We start from the raw sequence: 17823 nt of genomic DNA on the forward strand, positions 1-17823 counted from the left end.
ATTGGCTATCCAGATTGATCGGCGTTTGCGGGAGCGCAAATCTGTGCACCATATGGCGGTATCTTCTGAGCAAAAACCTGTGCACCATATGGCGGTGTCTTCTGAGCAAAGACCTGTGCACCATTTGGCGGTGACCTCTGAAAAGGCATTAGAGCATATGCAATGCGATCGTGTTTTGTCTAGAGGCGAACGTCAAAATTACAGGCGCAAAAATGGATTGTGCTTCTACTGTGGAGATCCAGCTCATGTTATATCAGCATGCTCTAAACGTATAAATAAGGTTGATAAAAAGGTTGATAAATCTTTTTCTACAGGTACCTTGCAGTCAAAATTTCTTTTGTCCGTGACATTGATTTGTACCTTATCATCTGTGACTGTGAATGCTTATGTGGATTCTGGCGCTGCTCTGAGTCTCATGGATTGGTCCTTTGCCAAGCGTTGTGGGTTTGATTTGGAGCCGTTGGAAGTTTCTATTCCCCTGAAGGGTATTGATTCTACACCTTTGGCTAGCAATAAACCACAATATTGGACACAAGTGACTATGCGTCTTACCCCAGACCATCAGGAGATTATTCGTTTCCTTGTATTATATAACCTACATGATGTCTTAGTGCTTGGATTACCATGGTTACAGATTCATAATCCCGTCTTGGACTGGAAATCTATGTCTGTGTTGAGCTGGGGATGTCGGGGCATTCATGGGGATGCACCTTTGGTTCCTATTTCTTCATCTACTCCCTCTGAGATCCCAGCATTTCTGTCAGATTTTTATGATGTCTTTCAAGAGCCTAAAGTTGATTCTCTCCCTCCCCACAGAGAGTGTGACTGCGCTATTGAATTGATCCCCGGTAGTAAGTTTCCTAAGGGTCGCTTGTTTAATTTGTCTGTACCTGAACATACTGCTATGCGGGAGTATATCAGAGAATCCTTGGAAAAGGGTCATATTCGCCCCTCGTTGTCTCCACTAGGGGCAGGATTTTTCTTTGTAGGTAAAAAGGATGGTTCATTGAGACCTTGTATCGACTATCGACTTTTGAATAAGATTGCAGTTAAATACCAGTACCCGTTACCTTTACTGACTGATCTGTTTGCTCGTATAAAGGGGGCTAAGTGGTTCACTAAGATCGATCTACGTGGTGCGTATAATTTGGTGCGGATTAAGCAGGGGGATGAGTGGAAGACCGCATTTAATACGCCTGAAGGCCATTTTGAGTATTTGGTAATGCCTTTCGGTCTCGCAAATGCCCCTTCCGTTTTTCAGTCCTTTATGCACGATATTTTCCGTGAATATCTGGATAAGTTTATGATTGTGTATTTGGATGATATTCTTGTTTTTTCGGAGGACTGGGAATCTCACGTTCAACAGGTCAGGAGAGTTTTTCAGGTTTTGCGAGCTAATTCTCTTTTTGTAAAGGGCTCAAAGTGTAGTTTTGGAGTTCAGAGAATTTCCTTTTTGGGATATATTTTTTCCCCTTCATCTATGGAGATGGACCCTGTCAAGGTCCAGGCTATTTGTGATTGGATGCAACCTACTTCTTTGAAGAGTCTGCAAAAGTTCTTGGGTTTTGCTAATTTCTATCGCCGATTTATAGCGGGTTTTTCTGCCATTGCTAAACCTTTGACTGATTTGACCAAAAAGGGTGCTGATGTTGCTAATTGGTCCTCTGCGGCTGTGGAGGCCTTTCAAGAGCTTAAGCGCCGCTTTTCTTCCGCTCCTGTGTTGCGCCAACCTGATGTGTTACTTCCGTTCCAGGTTGAGGTGGATGCTTCGGAGATCGGAGCAGGTGCAGTTTTGTCGCAGAAAGATCCTGACTGCTCAGTAATGAGACCATGTGCGTTTTTCTCCCGAAAGTTTTCGCCCGCTGAGCGAAATTATGATGTGGGAAATCGGGAACTTCTGGCCATGAAGTGGGCGTTTGAGGAGTGGCGTCATTGGCTTGAGGGTGCTAGACACCAGGTGGTGGTCCTCACTGACCACAAGAATCTAATTTATCTTGAGTCGGCCAGGCGTCTGAATCCTAGACAGGCGCGCTGGTCGTTGTTTTTCTCCCGATTTAACTTTGTGGTGTCATATCTGCCTGGGTCCAAGAATGTGAAGGCGGATGCCCTCTCTAGGAGTTTTGAGCCTGACTCGCCTGGTGATTCCGAACCTACCGGCATCCTGAAGGATGGGGTGATATTGTCAGCTGTCTCCCCAGACCTGCGGCGTTCTTTGCAGGAGTTTCAGGTGGATAGGCCTGATCGCTGTCCGCCTGGTAGACTGTTTGTCCCTGATGATTGGACCAGTAGAGTTATCTCGGAGGTTCATTCTTCCGCGTTGACAGGTCATCCTGGAATTTTTGGCACCAGGGATTTGGTGTCTAGGTCCTTCTGGTGGCCTTCTTTGTCTCGAGATGTGCGCATGTTTGTGCAGTCTTGTGATGTTTGTGCTCGGGCCAAGCCCTGCTGTTCTAGGGCCAGTGGGTTGTTGTTGCCCTTGCCTATTCCTAAGAGGCCTTGGACGCACATCTCTATGGACTTTATTTCTGACCTTCCGGTTTCTCGTAGGATGTCTGTCATCTGGGTGATTTGTGACCGTTTTTCCAAGATGGTTCATTTGGTACCTTTACCCAAATTGCCCTCCTCCTCTGAGTTGGTTCCTCTATTTTTTCAGAATGTGGTGCGTTTGCATGGTATTCCTGAGAATATAGTGTCTGACAGGGGTACTCAGTTTGTGTCTAGATTTTGGCGGACGTTCTGTGCCAGGATGGGTATCGATTTGTCTTTTTCGTCTGCGTTCCATCCTCAGACTAATGGCCAGACTGAGCGTACTAATCAGACCTTGGAGACTTACTTGAGGTGTTTTGTGTCCGCTGATCAGGATGATTGGCTTGACTTTTTGCCATTGGCAGAGTTTGCCCTTAACAATCGGGCTAGTTCTGCCACTTTGGTTTCTCCATTTTTTTGTAATTCAGGGTTTCACCCTCGGTTTTCGTCCGGTCAATTGGAGTCTTCGGATTGTCCTGGAGTGGATGCTGTGGTTGATAGGATGCATCAGATTTGGGGACAGGTTGTGGACAATCTGAAGTTGTCCCAGGAGAAGACTCAACAGTTCACTAATCGTCATCGGCGTATTGGTCCTCGTCTTTGTGTTGGGGACCTGGTGTGGCTGTCTTCTCGATTTGTTCCTATGAAGGTCTCGTCTCCTAAGTTTAAGCCTCGGTTTATCGGCCCTTATAGGATTCTGGAGGTTCTTAATCCTGTGTCCTTTCGTTTGGACCTCCCAGCATCTTTTAATATCCATAATGTTTTCCATCGGTCATTATTGCGGAGGTATGAGGTACCGGTTGTTCCTTCTGCTGATCCACCTGCTCCTGTGTTGGTTGAGGGTGAATTGGAGTATGTGGTGGAAAAGATCTTGGACTCCCGTGTTTCCAGACGGAAACTTCAGTATCTGGTTAAGTGGAAAGGTTATGGCCAGGAGGATAATTCTTGGGTGACAGCATCCGATGTTCATGCTCCCGATTTGGTTCGTGCATTTCATGGTGCTCATCCAGGTCGCCCTGGTGGTTCTGGTGAGGGTTCGGTGCCCCCTCCTTAAGGGGGGGGTACTGTTGTGAATTCGGTTTGTGGGCTCCCCCGGTGGTCTGTTATGGTAGTGTCTCTTATGTGCCTTCCTCCATCTCTGATTACCTGTCGCCACCCTCTAGGGGAGTTTCCTATTTAAGGCTGCTTGGCTGTTAGTCACATGCCGGCCAACAATGTGCTAGTAGCATTCTGTTGAATTCACCTGCCTCAAGTTCCAGTTCAGCTAAGTTGAATTTTGTTCCTTGTTTTGCTATTTTTGTCCAGCTATCTGCAATGTTACTCTTCAGTGCTGGAAGCTCTTGTGGACAGAAAATTACTACTCCAGTGGCATGAGTTGTCACTGGAGTTTAAAGTAATTTCTGGATGGTGTTTTTGAATAGTGATTTTTAGGTCGACCGTGAAGTAACTCTTTCCTGTCCTTCTGCTATCTAGTAAGCGGACCTCACTGTGCTAAATCTGCTGTTCATCCTACGTATGTCATTTCCTCTGAACTCACCGTCAATATCTGTGGGGGCCTACTATCATCTTTTGGGGTTCCTCACTGGAGGTAAGGCAGGCCTGTATATTCCTCTTATAGGGGTAGTTAGATCTCCGGCTGGCGCGTGGTGTCTAGGGCATCGTAGGTACATCCCCCGGCTACTGTAAGTGTTGGGTCAGGTTCAGGTCACGGTCGACCTTAGTTTCCATCACCCGAGAGCTAGTCCGTTTTGTATTTTTTTTTCCCATGGTCATTGGGGTAACCATAACAAATGAGTTTAATGAAATTTCAACAAATTCTTGATGCAAACATAACACCATCTGTAAAAAAAAAAAAGCTGAAGGTGAAAAGAGGATGGCTTCTACGAATGATAGTGATCCTAAAAGCAAATCAAAATCCACAGTAGACTACCTCAAAAGGCTCAACTAAAGGTTTTACAATGGCCTTCACGGTCCCCTGATCTGAACCTCATTGAAAATCCGTGACTAGATCTCAAAATAGCAGTTCATTTAAGATGACCCAGGAATCTCACAGAACTGTAAGAATTTTCCAAGAAAAAATGGGAGAAAATCCCTCAAACAAGAATTGAAAGACTCTTGCCTTGCTACAAAAAGCGTTTACAAGCTGTGATACTTTCAAAAGGGGGTGCTACTAGGTACTAGGTACTAACCACGCCGGGTGCCCACACTTTTCTACTCAATTGGTCCAATTTCCTTTTTGTGTTTTTTAAAATGTAAGAAATGTCTATATATATATATATACACTGTATGTACTGTGATGTAGCGATGTCCTTGCTGTGCAGTGAATAGGCAGTGACCCATATAAAGTTCAAACAAAGTCTTGTTTATTTCATAGCATACTCACAAACTGGAAAAAGTAAGCATATAAGTCCTTCGGTATGCAGCCGGGCAAAATAATAATACAGTCCACAGTCCTGTTGCCGTGAACGTTTTTACACCAATGTGTAAGCTGGGGTGTCAGGCTTTTCCGGCTCTGCCTGGCCCGTGTTGCTCCACACGGACAGAGCTCCACATAAAGCTCCTGCTAGGTCTGACTCCCAGACCAATACTGACACACCCAAATTCTCTTGCAGGGTTTTTTTTTCCTTTGCTCCAGATTCTATGGCCATGGGCCACTATAAGATCTGGGCTGGAGGAAACGGACCGGCCCTACTGCCTTCCTGCAGTCCGTTTCAAAAATAAAAGCCCATACCGGGTTTTCCTGAATAATTTCTGGGTCAAATAACTTGATCCAGTTCACACTCACTTTTATTCTTCCCTGTGTCCCACAGGCAAACCTGCTGTGAGCACAGGGCACTCCAGCGGATCTAATATGCTTCTAAGCACATCCTGGGGGATACATAGCGACCCTCGCATATGACACCGGTCACTGCCTTACAGTACACTGCGCAAAAAATAAAGGGAACACTTAAACAACAGAATGTAACTCCAAGTAAATCAAACTTCTGTGAAAACAAACTGTCCACTTAGGAAACAACACTGTTTGATAATCAATTTCACATGCTGTTGTGCAAATGGAATAGACAACAGATGGAAATTATTGGCAATTATCAAAACACACTCAATAAAGGAGTGGTTCTGCATGTGGGGACCACAGACCACATCTCAGTACCAATGCTTTCTGGCTGATGTTTTGGTCACTTTTGAATGTTGGTTGTACTTTCACACTCATGGTAGCATGAGACAGACTCTACAACCCACACAAGTGGCTCAGGTAGTGCAGCTCATCCAGGATGGCACATCAATGCGAGCTGTGGCAAGCAGGTTTGCTGTGTCTGTCAGAGTAGTGTCCAGAGGCTGGAGGCGCTACCAGGAGACAGGCCAGTACACCAGGAGATGTGGAGGGGGCCGTAGGAGGGCAACAACCCAGCAGCAGGACCGCTACCTCAGCCTTTGTGCAAGGAGGAACAGGAGAATCACTGCCAGAGCCCTGCAAAATGACCTCCAGCAGGCCACAAATGTGCATGTGTCTGTACAAACGGTTAGAAACCGACTCCATAAGCATGGTCTGAGTGCCTGACTTCCACAGATGGGGGTCGTGCTCACAGCCCAACACCGTGCAGGACGCTTGGCATTTGCCACAGAACACCAGGATTGGCAAATTTGCCACTGGCACCCTGTGCTCTTCACAGATGAAAGCAGGTTCACACTGAACACATGTGACAGACGTGACAGAGTCTGGAGAGGCCGTAGAGAGTGATCTGCTGCCTGCAACATCCTTCAGCATGACCGGTTTGGCAGTGGGTCAGTAATGATGTGGGGTGGTATTTCTTTGGAGGGCCGCACAGCCCTCCATGTGCTCGCCAGAGGTAGCCTGACTGCCATTAGGTACCGAGATAAGATCCTCAGACCCCCTGTGAGACCATATGCTGGTGCGGTTGGCCCTAGGTTCCTCCTAATGCAGGACAGTGCCAGACCTCATTTGGCTGGAGTGTGTTAGCAGTTCCTGCAAGATGAAGGCATTGAAGCTATGGACTGGCCCGCCCATTCCCCAGACCTGAATCCAATTGAACACATCTGGGAGATTATGTCTCGCACCATCCACCAGTCACGTTGCACCACAGACTGTCTAGGAGTTGGCAGATGCTTTAGTCCAGATGTGGGAGGAGATCCCTCAGGAGACCATCCGCCGCCTCATCAGGAGCATGCCCAGGCATTGTAAGGAGGTCATACAGGCACATGGAGGTAACACACACTACTGAGCATCATTTCCTTGTCTTGAGGCATGTCCACTGAAGTTGGATCAGCCTGTAACTTCATTTTCCACTTTGATTTTGAGCATTATTCCAACTACTCCAGACCTCTGTGGGATATTAGTTGTGATTTAAGTTGATCATTTTTAGGTTTTATTGTTCTCAACGCATTCCACTATGTAATGAATAAAGATTTACAACTGGAATATTTCATTTAGTGATATCTAGGATGTGGGATTTTAGTGTTCCTTTTATTTTTTTCAGCAGTGTATATATATATATTGTGAGATTATAGTAACATCGTACGCAGTGAAGAGGCAGTGACCCACAAAGTTCCAACACAAAAGTCTCTTTAATGTGTTTCCTCACAGCATTAAAGTCCAATTCACACAAATGCATATAACTTCAGTGTATATTATCAGTGTTCAGTTCACACCAGTTCATAGCAATACATATCATATGGCTTTAGATTTGCAGTCCCTAAACAGGCCAGACTTCCCTTGTCCAGTTTCCCTGGGCGACCTCATGCCATATTACAGTCTCCATACACACAGCCTCATATGTTGCAGACACTACACACGCCAGCCTTCCTCTGACTATTTCTCGTGGGTGTCCTGCAGCGCTGTATCACAGTCTCTTTACTCACACAGCCCAGGATATCCTCCGGATAGCATCCGGACACCATATCCACCTGTTTGCAATCGTTACACATGCTAGTCCTCTTTCGGGCACAGGACATCCACCTCCGGGCATAGGACTGTCCACATCCGTCTCTTTCGGGCACAGGACATCCACCTCTGGGCACAGGACTGTCCACATCCATCTCTTTTGGGCACAGGGCATCCACCTTTGGGCACAGGACTGTCTACATCCAACTTCTTCAGGCACAGGACATCCACCTCCGGGCACAGGACTGTCCACATCCGAGACCAGTACCATGGACGACTTGCATAGCTGTATACGCTGTGGGTGCCTGGCTATTCAGCTGCCCTGGGTGCTGGCTCTGCTGGCCTGTGCCTCCATGCACTCAGCCAGCGCAGGCCTCTGCTCTGCACACCAGCACACACCAGACTGACACTGACATTGCACCTCACCTGACACACCCATACCTCTTACTGCAGGGCTTTTAACACACAAACCTGTGGCCTTCAGCCACATGGAAAACCCGGACCGGAAATCCGTGACTCCCATGCACACCTATGGACTTCAACCGTCTGCATGCACAACCTGGGGAGAACACAGCGCCCTTACCTGAGACATGAGTCACTGCCTCACAATATATATATATATATATATATATATATATATATATATATACTGTATATATAGTACAGGCTACATACTTACATAGGTTGAAAAAAGTCCTATGTCCATCAAGTTCAAACTTTCTCCACCAATTATACATTTTGTCACAAAATTAACTATTACCCACAATGTTATATGTACTGAGGAAATCAACCAGCCCTTTTTTAATAGCTGTTATAGTGTCTGCCATTACTACATCCTGTGTCATTCCACAGTCTGACTGCTGTAACTGTAAAGAACCCTTTCCTATTTGGCTGCAGGAATTGCCTTTCTTCCACTCGTAGTGAATTGCTCTGTTAGGCCGGTTTCACACGTCAGTGCCTCCGGTACGTGTAGTGACAGTTTTCTCACGTACCGGAGACACTGACACACGTAGACCCATTCAAATGAATAGGTCTATGCAGATGTCAGCAAATGACTGCAAGGATGGCCGCAGGGGAAGCAGCGCTACTGTAAGCGCTGTTCCCCTGCATGTGGTGCTGAACTTGGCTTTCATCCATTGTCCCCTGCTTTGCCGCCAGCAGCATGAGCAGGGGACAATGAATGAAAAAAAAAACGACGTGGGGTCCCCCCTATATTTGACAACCAAGCCGGCAAAACTCCCAGGTGACCTAAATGAACTCTTCGGCGTGGGAAAATCAGCTGGCATTTTCCCATGCTGAAGAGTTCATTTTAGTTCATGCCGCCAGGGAACGCAGCTTCGGTGATGTCACTGCTAGTCACCGAAGCTCCGCTCCCAGCATTTCATTCATTCCACAGTAGTTTACAGCTGGGAATGGATGCATTAGCAGCACTCCCGGTTGTAAATTGTAAATTCCCCTAGAAATAGATTACTGCGTGGGACTAACTATACACCAGACAGGTATGGTATATTGTTGGTTTATTATTTTGACATTTTTTCCAGGAGATCGAGGGCTTTGCTTGGAATGGCAGACTAATAAAGATGGAATAACTGTGTTTATTGTTTTATTTCATTAAAATTCTTTATTCATACTGTGTGGTGTTTGATTATCCATTTAACTACTCTAGGATTAGTAATGGATAGGTGTCTTATTGACACCTCTCCATTACTAAGCCAGCTTAATGTCACCTTACAATAGGAAGGTGACAGTAACCCTCATTACCCCACTTGCCAACGCTACAGGGCAAGTGGGAAGAATCGGGCAAAGCTCCAGAATTGGTGCATCTCATAGATGCGCCTTTTCTTGACAGCTGCTGGCTGCTTTTTTAAGCTGGGGGGGCCCATATCCATGGCTCCTTACCAGCCTGAGAATAGCAGCCCGCACCTGTGAGTTTTACCGGGTTGGTTGTCAAATATAGGGGGGATCCCACGTTGTTTTTGTCATCTCTTCTCCTCTGCTCGCGATGCTCGCCGGCTGAGCAGGGGAGAACGGATGACAGCTGGCTTCAGCACCACACACAGGGAACAGCGCTTACTGTAGCGCTGCTTCCCGGCGGCCATCTGTGTGGTCCTGATGCGGCACACAGGCGGCACACGGTTGCCACATGGATGCCACACATGATGTATCACATGGACTCATAGACACGGATATCTCCGGTACCGTGTTTACCAGTACCGGAAATATCAGGATGTGTGAAACCGGCCTTACTGTTGCGGAAACAAGAGTTGGTTACTGTTACTGCGTAGGAAAGGTGATTATTACTATCCAGTGCACTATGATTTGCTGTAGCCCTATGAGGTTTTAGGAAAGTAATCAGCCAAAAAGGACTATGCTGAATGTCCTCAGAGACGAGACATGAAAATGTTCATGTTGGTCTGGATCATTTGGAGACGGGAACATGAATGACTACAGCTGTCATAAATGACATCACAGTCTGTAGATCTAGTATCTACAACTTTATGGTCACTGTGGTATGGTAGTATTATATGTCCCTTGTATAGTGGTATTATTGGTAATGTTGGCATTGGAATACTAGTTTTTTTTCAGTATCTGACTTATGATAATACTTGCTCCTTGTATAATGTTATTTGGTAACCATATGTCTCTTATTTAAAGTCGTATTATCATATATAAAAAAATTAAAGCTTATTTTGTTTTTCATTTTATCATACATACAGATATATGTGTGTAACTAGCCCTGGGTATAATAGGACTACAGTTGCATCCCAGGTTATAGAATATGATATACATGATATACACATATTACATTGGGATGTTTGCATGCACTGAAATAGATGTAACATATGAATGAATACAGAGATGCTTTGTGGATGACAATAGATATCCTTCTTATAAGCAGCGTTTTTATTGATGTTTTACTTCCAAGTTGATGGACTGTTGCAGCCATGAAAATTACTGATATGACGATGCTGCTCCCGAGTCCCGACCACCTTGACTGAGCTCTTCCTATTGATAACTTTCTAGCTCCTAATGGCTTACCACAGGCACTGTACAGCGGGGAACATTGACTGGATGGCACCCACAGGTTGGCAGATCCGGTGTCAAAAACAACCTTGAATGCTTGGGGAGGATAACCGATGCTGATCTCACCAAAATACTGTGTCTGGAAAGGTAAACCACAACAAAAAAATACTGTTATACAGGGACGGACTGTGACATAAAAGCGACACTGACATACAGACCCTAACAGCTCCCCTCCCAACCACAAAAAAATAAACTGCAACATGGTGCATGCCATCATTTCCATCAGGAGGTATCAATACATGACTATTGTGTGCGCACCGCTCATATACTATGTCATCTGCACTGCGTAGAAGTGAGCGATGCCAGACAACCCTGTTAATAACCTGACAACTGGATGTTATCATTTCCTTTGTCAAAAGTCTGTGTTCCTCCACACTAACCAATCAATGCTGACTCAGTGGGGTAGTAACAGACAGTTGTCAATTAGGCCTACAGGGACTTTAACTGAAGTCCCACTAAGTGGTTGATGCAGGAAACCACAATACTCCACTACAATAATCCAATATAGAAACCAACCCAGCTGCATATCAAATGCTAAGAGAATGGGGCACCTATGGTGGCCCACCCTAAAACAGCTACACCAACTCCAAAAAACATGGCAAATAGGAGAAAAAGGAGTACCAGGCGATAATTTTACTAAAAAACAGTATAAATCATTATATTATAGTCATGATGCAAAAACAAGACCACAGAAAAAGGTTCCCTGCTGATGTAAAACCTGCCTTGCAGCGGAGGTAGGCACCCTACTTGTCAGCGGAGATATGGCGCCCCCGCTCCACGGTGGCTCTCCCTGAGAGTCCCTAGTTTTTATCTGATAAATCCAAAAGATAGTTATATAATGAGCCCATCGGGTAGCCGTGTACTCAATAATAGGCAGTCAAAAAACAATGTCAATAAAGAACAGATGAAAGTTTAATGACACATGGTGATAGCTAATAACTGAATAATTCTGATGACAGCAAGCAAAAGAGGTATTTATGATTTTAGATGCTCTCAGAGACCTTATTAGTACATTTTTGAACTTTTGTTAATCAGTAAGATGCTTGAAGGTAAAGATTTCAAAGCAGACTGGGGTTTCAAGTAGTGATGAACGTACCCGTGGATGTTCGGGTTCGCCAGGTTCAGGTAGACTTTTTAAAAAGTCCGATTCAGGACTCGAACTTGACAACAGACTCCGAACCCTATTCAAGTCAATGGGGACCCAAACTTCAGTGCTGTAATATGTCTGTAAAATGGTTGGCATAAGGGCTAGGGGGCTGCAAAAGGAAGCTAAATGGGGAAAGAGCAGGACAATTGCCCTGCAAACAAATGTGGATAGGGAAATTGCTTAAAATAACAGAGAATTGTAAAAAAGAAAAAATTATAATCGTAAACCAGGATGCGGAAGTCCAAGTGGAGCAGGGGGTTGAGGACGAGGTGTAGGTGGAAGAGGTGTACGAGAAGGAGGTAGCCAACACTGTTGTTGTGTTTTGTTTTGTTTTTATTGGTGGGTACTCTGAAAACAGGCAGTGTAATAATCTGATGGCCATTCTCTCTCTGTATACAGGTTATGTAATATTCTGCAATTTCTCGGGTTGAAAACAATGAGGAGAGCATCTAATAGTAGCTATATTGCTGGTGATGGTGATGTAGCTGCTGCAGGGAGAGAGAGAGCATGATCGACCTGTGTCTACTACACGCCCAAATGAAGTACATTCCTCTGGTGCAAGGCGGTAGGACGTTCTGTGTAAATTCGTAGGCCAGAGTACTGTTGGATGGATGGTGAGGCCAGAACGAGTAGAGGTGGTTTTAGATGGTTTGGCTGAGTGGCTTCAGACCCTTTGCTTTGTCTTCCACCCGGTCCCCTGCTAAAAGCACAGGTTTAGCAACTGTGTCCCATGGGCATCTGTCTTCTACCTCACTCCCTTGCAAATCAGGCAAGCAGTCTGAGCCCCAAGTTATGCAGCAGTCAAGAGTTTGAGTGTACTGATGCCCAACTACTTGATCTATTGGAGGATGAGTACGTAGGAGGGATAGTGCAAATGGTCAGTGGACCACCGCAGCACATCTCTGATGATGCGGATGATAAAAACACAGGTGTCAATTGCTGCAGCTCTCTGCTGTGTGTACACTGGCAAGGAGGGCAGGGGTGAAGACTGGGTGGAACACCATACAGGGGATTATTATTATTTCTTTTTAGAGCCCCATTGATTATCAATTTCATTGTGCTGTACATGAGGAGGGGGTTACATACAAAGCATAAATAATGCAGTGAACAAACTAATAGTGGCAGACAGGTACAGAGGGGAGAGCACCCTACCCTTGTGGCCTTAAATTCTACAGGATAATGGGAAAGAAAACAGGTTCAGAGGCTGCAGCAGCTCTGGTGTTGTAGTGGTGGCAGTGGGGTCATTGCAGGCTGTAAGCTATTCTGAAGACATGGGTTTTCAAGTTGCACTTGAAAGTTCTGAATGTAGGGGATAATTGTATGTGTTGGGCCACAGAATTCTACAGGAACGTAATTGTGGAGAAGAGAAGAAGGTCTTGGGAGGACCAGAAATTAGGTGGTGGGAGATATCAGGAGGTTAGTTCAGAGATATACGGGGGAGACAGACTATAGATGGCTTTGTACGTAGGTCAGTGTTAGTAGTGTGAAGTGGATACGTTGTGGAATTGCGAAACAATGAAGGGATTTGCAGAGGGGAGAAGTGGAGGAGTAGCGTGGACAGAAGTGGATTAGTAGGGCAGAAGAGTTGCGGACAGACTGGAGAGGTGTAATGATGTGAAAGAGAATGATGAGGTCCAAGACCCCACATGGAGTCGAGGCCATCTGAGTGACGCGAGCAGTTTAGAGGAAGAGGTGGTGGTTCAGTTTTGTCATTTTAGCTTTTTACCAAAATATGTTCAAAATACAGTTATATAATCAATATGGGCTTAAAGTGCAGTCTCTCCGCTTTAAATGGAGGTTATTCACATCATAATTGGAGTAAGGGTTTGGGAATCACAGTTCTTTAATATGTAGCTGCCACTTTTTAAAGGGACCAAAAGTAATTGGACAATTATCTCAAACTCTTTAGTGGGCTGCTGAGCTATTCTCTTGTTAATCTATCATCAATTAATAAGATAAAAGATATATGTAATGGATTCCAGGTGTGGCATGCCACATCCTTTGGTGTATTTGGAAGCTGCTGTGAGCCCACAACATGCAGTCAAATGAGCTCTCAATGGAAGAGAAACAGATCATCATTAGGATGAAAAAAAAAAATCCATCAGAGAGATAGCAGAAACGTTAGGGGTGGCCAAGTTAACAGTTTGGTACATTCTGCAAAAAAAAAAACAGTATACTGGTGAGCTTGGGAACTCAAAAAGGCCTGGAAGTTCACGGAATACAACAGAAGAGGATAAACGCAGAATCCTTTCTATGGTGAAGAAAAACCTTTTCACAATATCCATCCAAGTGAAGAACGATCTCAAGGAGTTAGGTGTTTGCAGTATATAAGTCTAATGTAGAGAGAAGACTTCATGAGAGCTAATGCAGAGGGTCCATCACAAGCTACAGACCATTAATTAGCCTTAAAAATAGAATGGCCAGATCAGACGTTGACAAAAAAATAATCTAAAGAAGCCAGACCAGTTGTGGAAACGCATTCTTTTGACAGTTGAAACTAAGATCAACCTGTACCAGAATGATGAGAAGAAGAGAGCATGGAGAAGGCTTGGAACAACTCTAGATCCAAAGCATACCACATCCTCTGTAAAACATAGTGGAGGCAGTGTGGTAGCTTGGACATGCATGGCTCCCAATGGCCCTGGGTCACTAGTGATTAATGATAATGTGACTGAAGACAGAAGCAGACAGATTAATTTTAATGTGTACAAGGCTATACTTACAAGGCTATACTTTCTGCTCATATTCAACCAAATGCAGCAAGGTTGGTTAACCAGCACAGAAGGACAATGACCAAAAATATACTGGGAAAGCAACATAGGAGTTTTTTAATGCAAAAGAGTGGAGTATTCTGCAAAGCCCGAGTCAATCACCAAGTGTCAACCCTGTCAAGTATGCATTTGCTTAAAGGAAACTTGTCACCAGAAAAAAATGCTAATAACCTGCACTTAGCTGAACATCCATGGGAGAAAATGAACTTCATTCTTGCCTGGCAGCATTCCGATTTCAGTCACAGGGGCGGCACGATCGTGGGTTGAGTCACCTCTCTGAGTATAGAGAGCAGCGGCTGCAACCGTGCCCCCAGCACTGACTGACAAGTTCCCTTCAATTACATACAGAAGGGCGAAGAATTTAAAGGACCATCTTGTCAAGAGTAATTAATGTGGGGTTGACTTCTAGGAAACTATGCATCAGAATCCGTGAGCATGTATTGGACATTATCAAAGCAGAAAAAATTGAAGATTTAAGTTCCTTGAAACCTATTCCAAGGCACTTTAAAACTACTCACAAGTGAAACCCTAAACTTCTGAAGGTCATTGGTATTGACTGTGTCATGGCGGATCACCGAGGAGGTGACATCAAGAGGATTCTCTCACAATTAGAATCGAAGTGGATATGGAAATTACAGACGGTATGTCCAAAGGGCCTTAATGAAATCCTGAACTATGATGATCCCTTCTTGTGACCCAGTAGATGTTTCACAGAATTTTAGTTTTGTTATGTTTGTCTCAATTTGTTTTTTATTGTTATTTTTTAATTTTTTCATTGGAGTGACCATCAGTCTATTGAATACCTAACCCTGGACTACTATATCTATTTTTTATCTTCAGTGGAATCATGCCTTTGATAACGGTCATATGTACGGACCGAATGAATCCATTTGGATCAACTTCACTTTTGAGATGTGCACAGATTCCCCTTTTCTAAGATTCTTAGCAAGTCTGTAAACAAGTTATATTGTATCTATTGTATTTAGGCAATTTTATTTGTTAGAACTGATATGTATATTCTCTCCTTTGAGCATCTAATCAGATTCTATCTAGGATATCTGAGATAGATAACACATCAAGGGTTGATTCTTAGGTTTGCTTTTTTAATAATAGACGTATTTTGGGTCGCTTTATACTGACCTTGCTGGTATGCACATAATTACTCAAGGGTATGGGGGCTATAGTATGCATTACATATTTCTATTATTTTATATTGGGACAGAATGATTGGGTACGGCCTTTTCTAGATTCTTATTATTTTGTTTCTGTCTGCTGTTCACTTATTAGTTTTTGCTGTGTTTTTTATGGTCACTTTGGACATGGTAACACCAATTATACCACCAGCATATCCCCCTTCTTTTCACGTTTGGAGTCACTGTATTGGTGTGGTGGTTTTTTTATGAATATGCACTTTCATATGAGGATGAATAAACTTTTTTCATATGGCTATTATTGATATTCATCATTGCACACCGTTTCACTTTATCTAAAATTAAGCTGCTTATCTGAGCTGCTGTCACTTATTTCTGTATTGTTAGATCACATCACAATGAAGCTATCCGTTCGGGTATTTTTCGTTTTCACTCTTAATAAAACATGCACTGTGATCTACATTTGGTTGTCTCTTTATTTGTTATTTAATTTATGTAATTTTAGTGAATCTTCACTTTATATTACTTATTGCTGTTATGGGTTTGCACCTTTGCACACTTAGGTATTTTTGTTGTATAAACCACATTCATATCAGATGAGTGCACACTCTTTCTTATTTGTGCACTGTTGAATTGCTGTCCTTCACTTGTTTTCACTTGCAATGGCATATACACAATTTTTCATATCTACCACTCTTTGGTATTTGTTATTTCACTCCTGTACTTTTAGTGTATTATCACTTCATATTATCTATTGTCGCTATGGGTTTGCACGATTGTACACTTTTGTTTTTCTGTTGCATAAACCACATTTTCATCAGTTTTGTGTATGTTTTTCTTATTTGTGCACTATTGTTGTCCTTCTTTTGCAATGGCTTTTATACTATTTTTCATACCTACCACTCTTTTTTTGTCCCAATCACCGTTCTTTTATTATTTTTATTTTTTTCTCTTGTTTATATTTTGTCACCTTTATTGATATCATCAGTCACATTTTTATATGTTTAATTTATTTTCAGTTATCCACCTCATTTCACGTTTTTTATAGTTTTTTTATTTTTATTTATTTTTTTATTTTTTCTTTATTACGTTTGGAGCGCCCCCAGACGCAGGGCCGCGGGGTACTCGGTATCGGGCCTCTCTGTCTCAGTTCTGGGGTTGTCACGGTGGCTAGACCCGGTCCGTGACCCTGCTAAGGGGCGTCCAATGAAAGGTGTAGGTGATAGGTGCGTGGTGCAGGTCGCGATGAATAACAAGGACACAGGATTGCAGTCTCTTTACCTCTTTACTGAAGGCTTCAAGGTACTCAATCCAGAGTATGGTTAACAGGGCTGTCTGAGACCGGCCGGTCCGGTGGCACCTCCAGAGTTCCCTTTGCAGGTGGAAATCTGTGCCTACCTTCTAGCGCCTGTGTGTTGTAGTACTTCCCTGCTGAGCACCACGGGATAGTCCTCACAACTGTTGTGTCTGTTTCTGATGTTATTTCCCACAACTCCAATGCTGTTTCTAGGAACAGTTTCTTCGCAAAGAGTTCTTTCTTGTAAAACCAGTAGAGGGCACCCTTAAGAGGGTGCGAACTATTTACAAAGTTTGTGAACAATTCACCGTCCATGATTCGGTAGTCTTTAAAACAGTGGTAAACAAAACAAAAAGGCAAAATAGGGATCCCGGGTCAACTAAGGGATCCCTTTAAGAGATAACCCTGGTCGGGTTATAGCAGCAGAAAAACACAAAAAGACAAACAGTTAACTATTTACATACTTGTGGTTCCGAGGTTTAGTTGGACGGCTTCCAGGGCTGCACCTGGCACTTAACCCTTCTTGGCCTGGGAAAAGTGAGGTCCAGGGTTACACCCAGTGCTGGACAAACGCCATTAATCCGTCTTCCATGTACGGTTAAATCATGCGCAGCGATGGAGGTCTGCGCAGCTTGAGTATGGGCATTTGCTGCAGCAGAGGTAGCGGCTGCTGCAAGATCAGTCACTGGAATGGAGTCAGCAGTTGTGGCACTAGCAGTCACTGGAGTGGTGTCAATCGTCAGGGCAGGGTCGTCCTTCATACCTGCTTCAGATGCGGTTCCTCCGGTGCCGATCTGCTCTGCCTCCGCTGGGGTCTGGAATGCTGGATGCAGGGCCTCGTGCTGCGACGTTGTCATCTTTGCTTGCAGCATCTCGCTTTGCGGCAAGGCCTTGCTTTCTGGCTTCGGAGCGCTGGAACTTCTTTCTTGCTCTGGACCAGACGAGGC

At 44.2% G+C, this 17823-nt stretch overlaps 1 protein-coding gene across 1 annotated transcript in view; it reads right to left on the reverse strand.

The window, feature by feature from the left end:
* Positions 1–17823, reverse strand: part of REN (renin) — a 151853-nt gene that overhangs the window by 39952 nt on the left and 94078 nt on the right. Inside the window, exon 3 of the mRNA XM_077295049.1 lies at positions 10466–10589. Within this exon, the coding sequence (XP_077151164.1) occupies positions 10466–10589 (124 nt within the window). The remainder of the gene's footprint in view (positions 1–10465; positions 10590–17823) is intronic.

Source organism: Ranitomeya variabilis, chromosome 3 (assembly GCF_051348905.1).
Source record: "Ranitomeya variabilis isolate aRanVar5 chromosome 3, aRanVar5.hap1, whole genome shotgun sequence".
NCBI classification, from domain to species: domain Eukaryota; kingdom Metazoa; phylum Chordata; class Amphibia; order Anura; family Dendrobatidae; genus Ranitomeya; species Ranitomeya variabilis.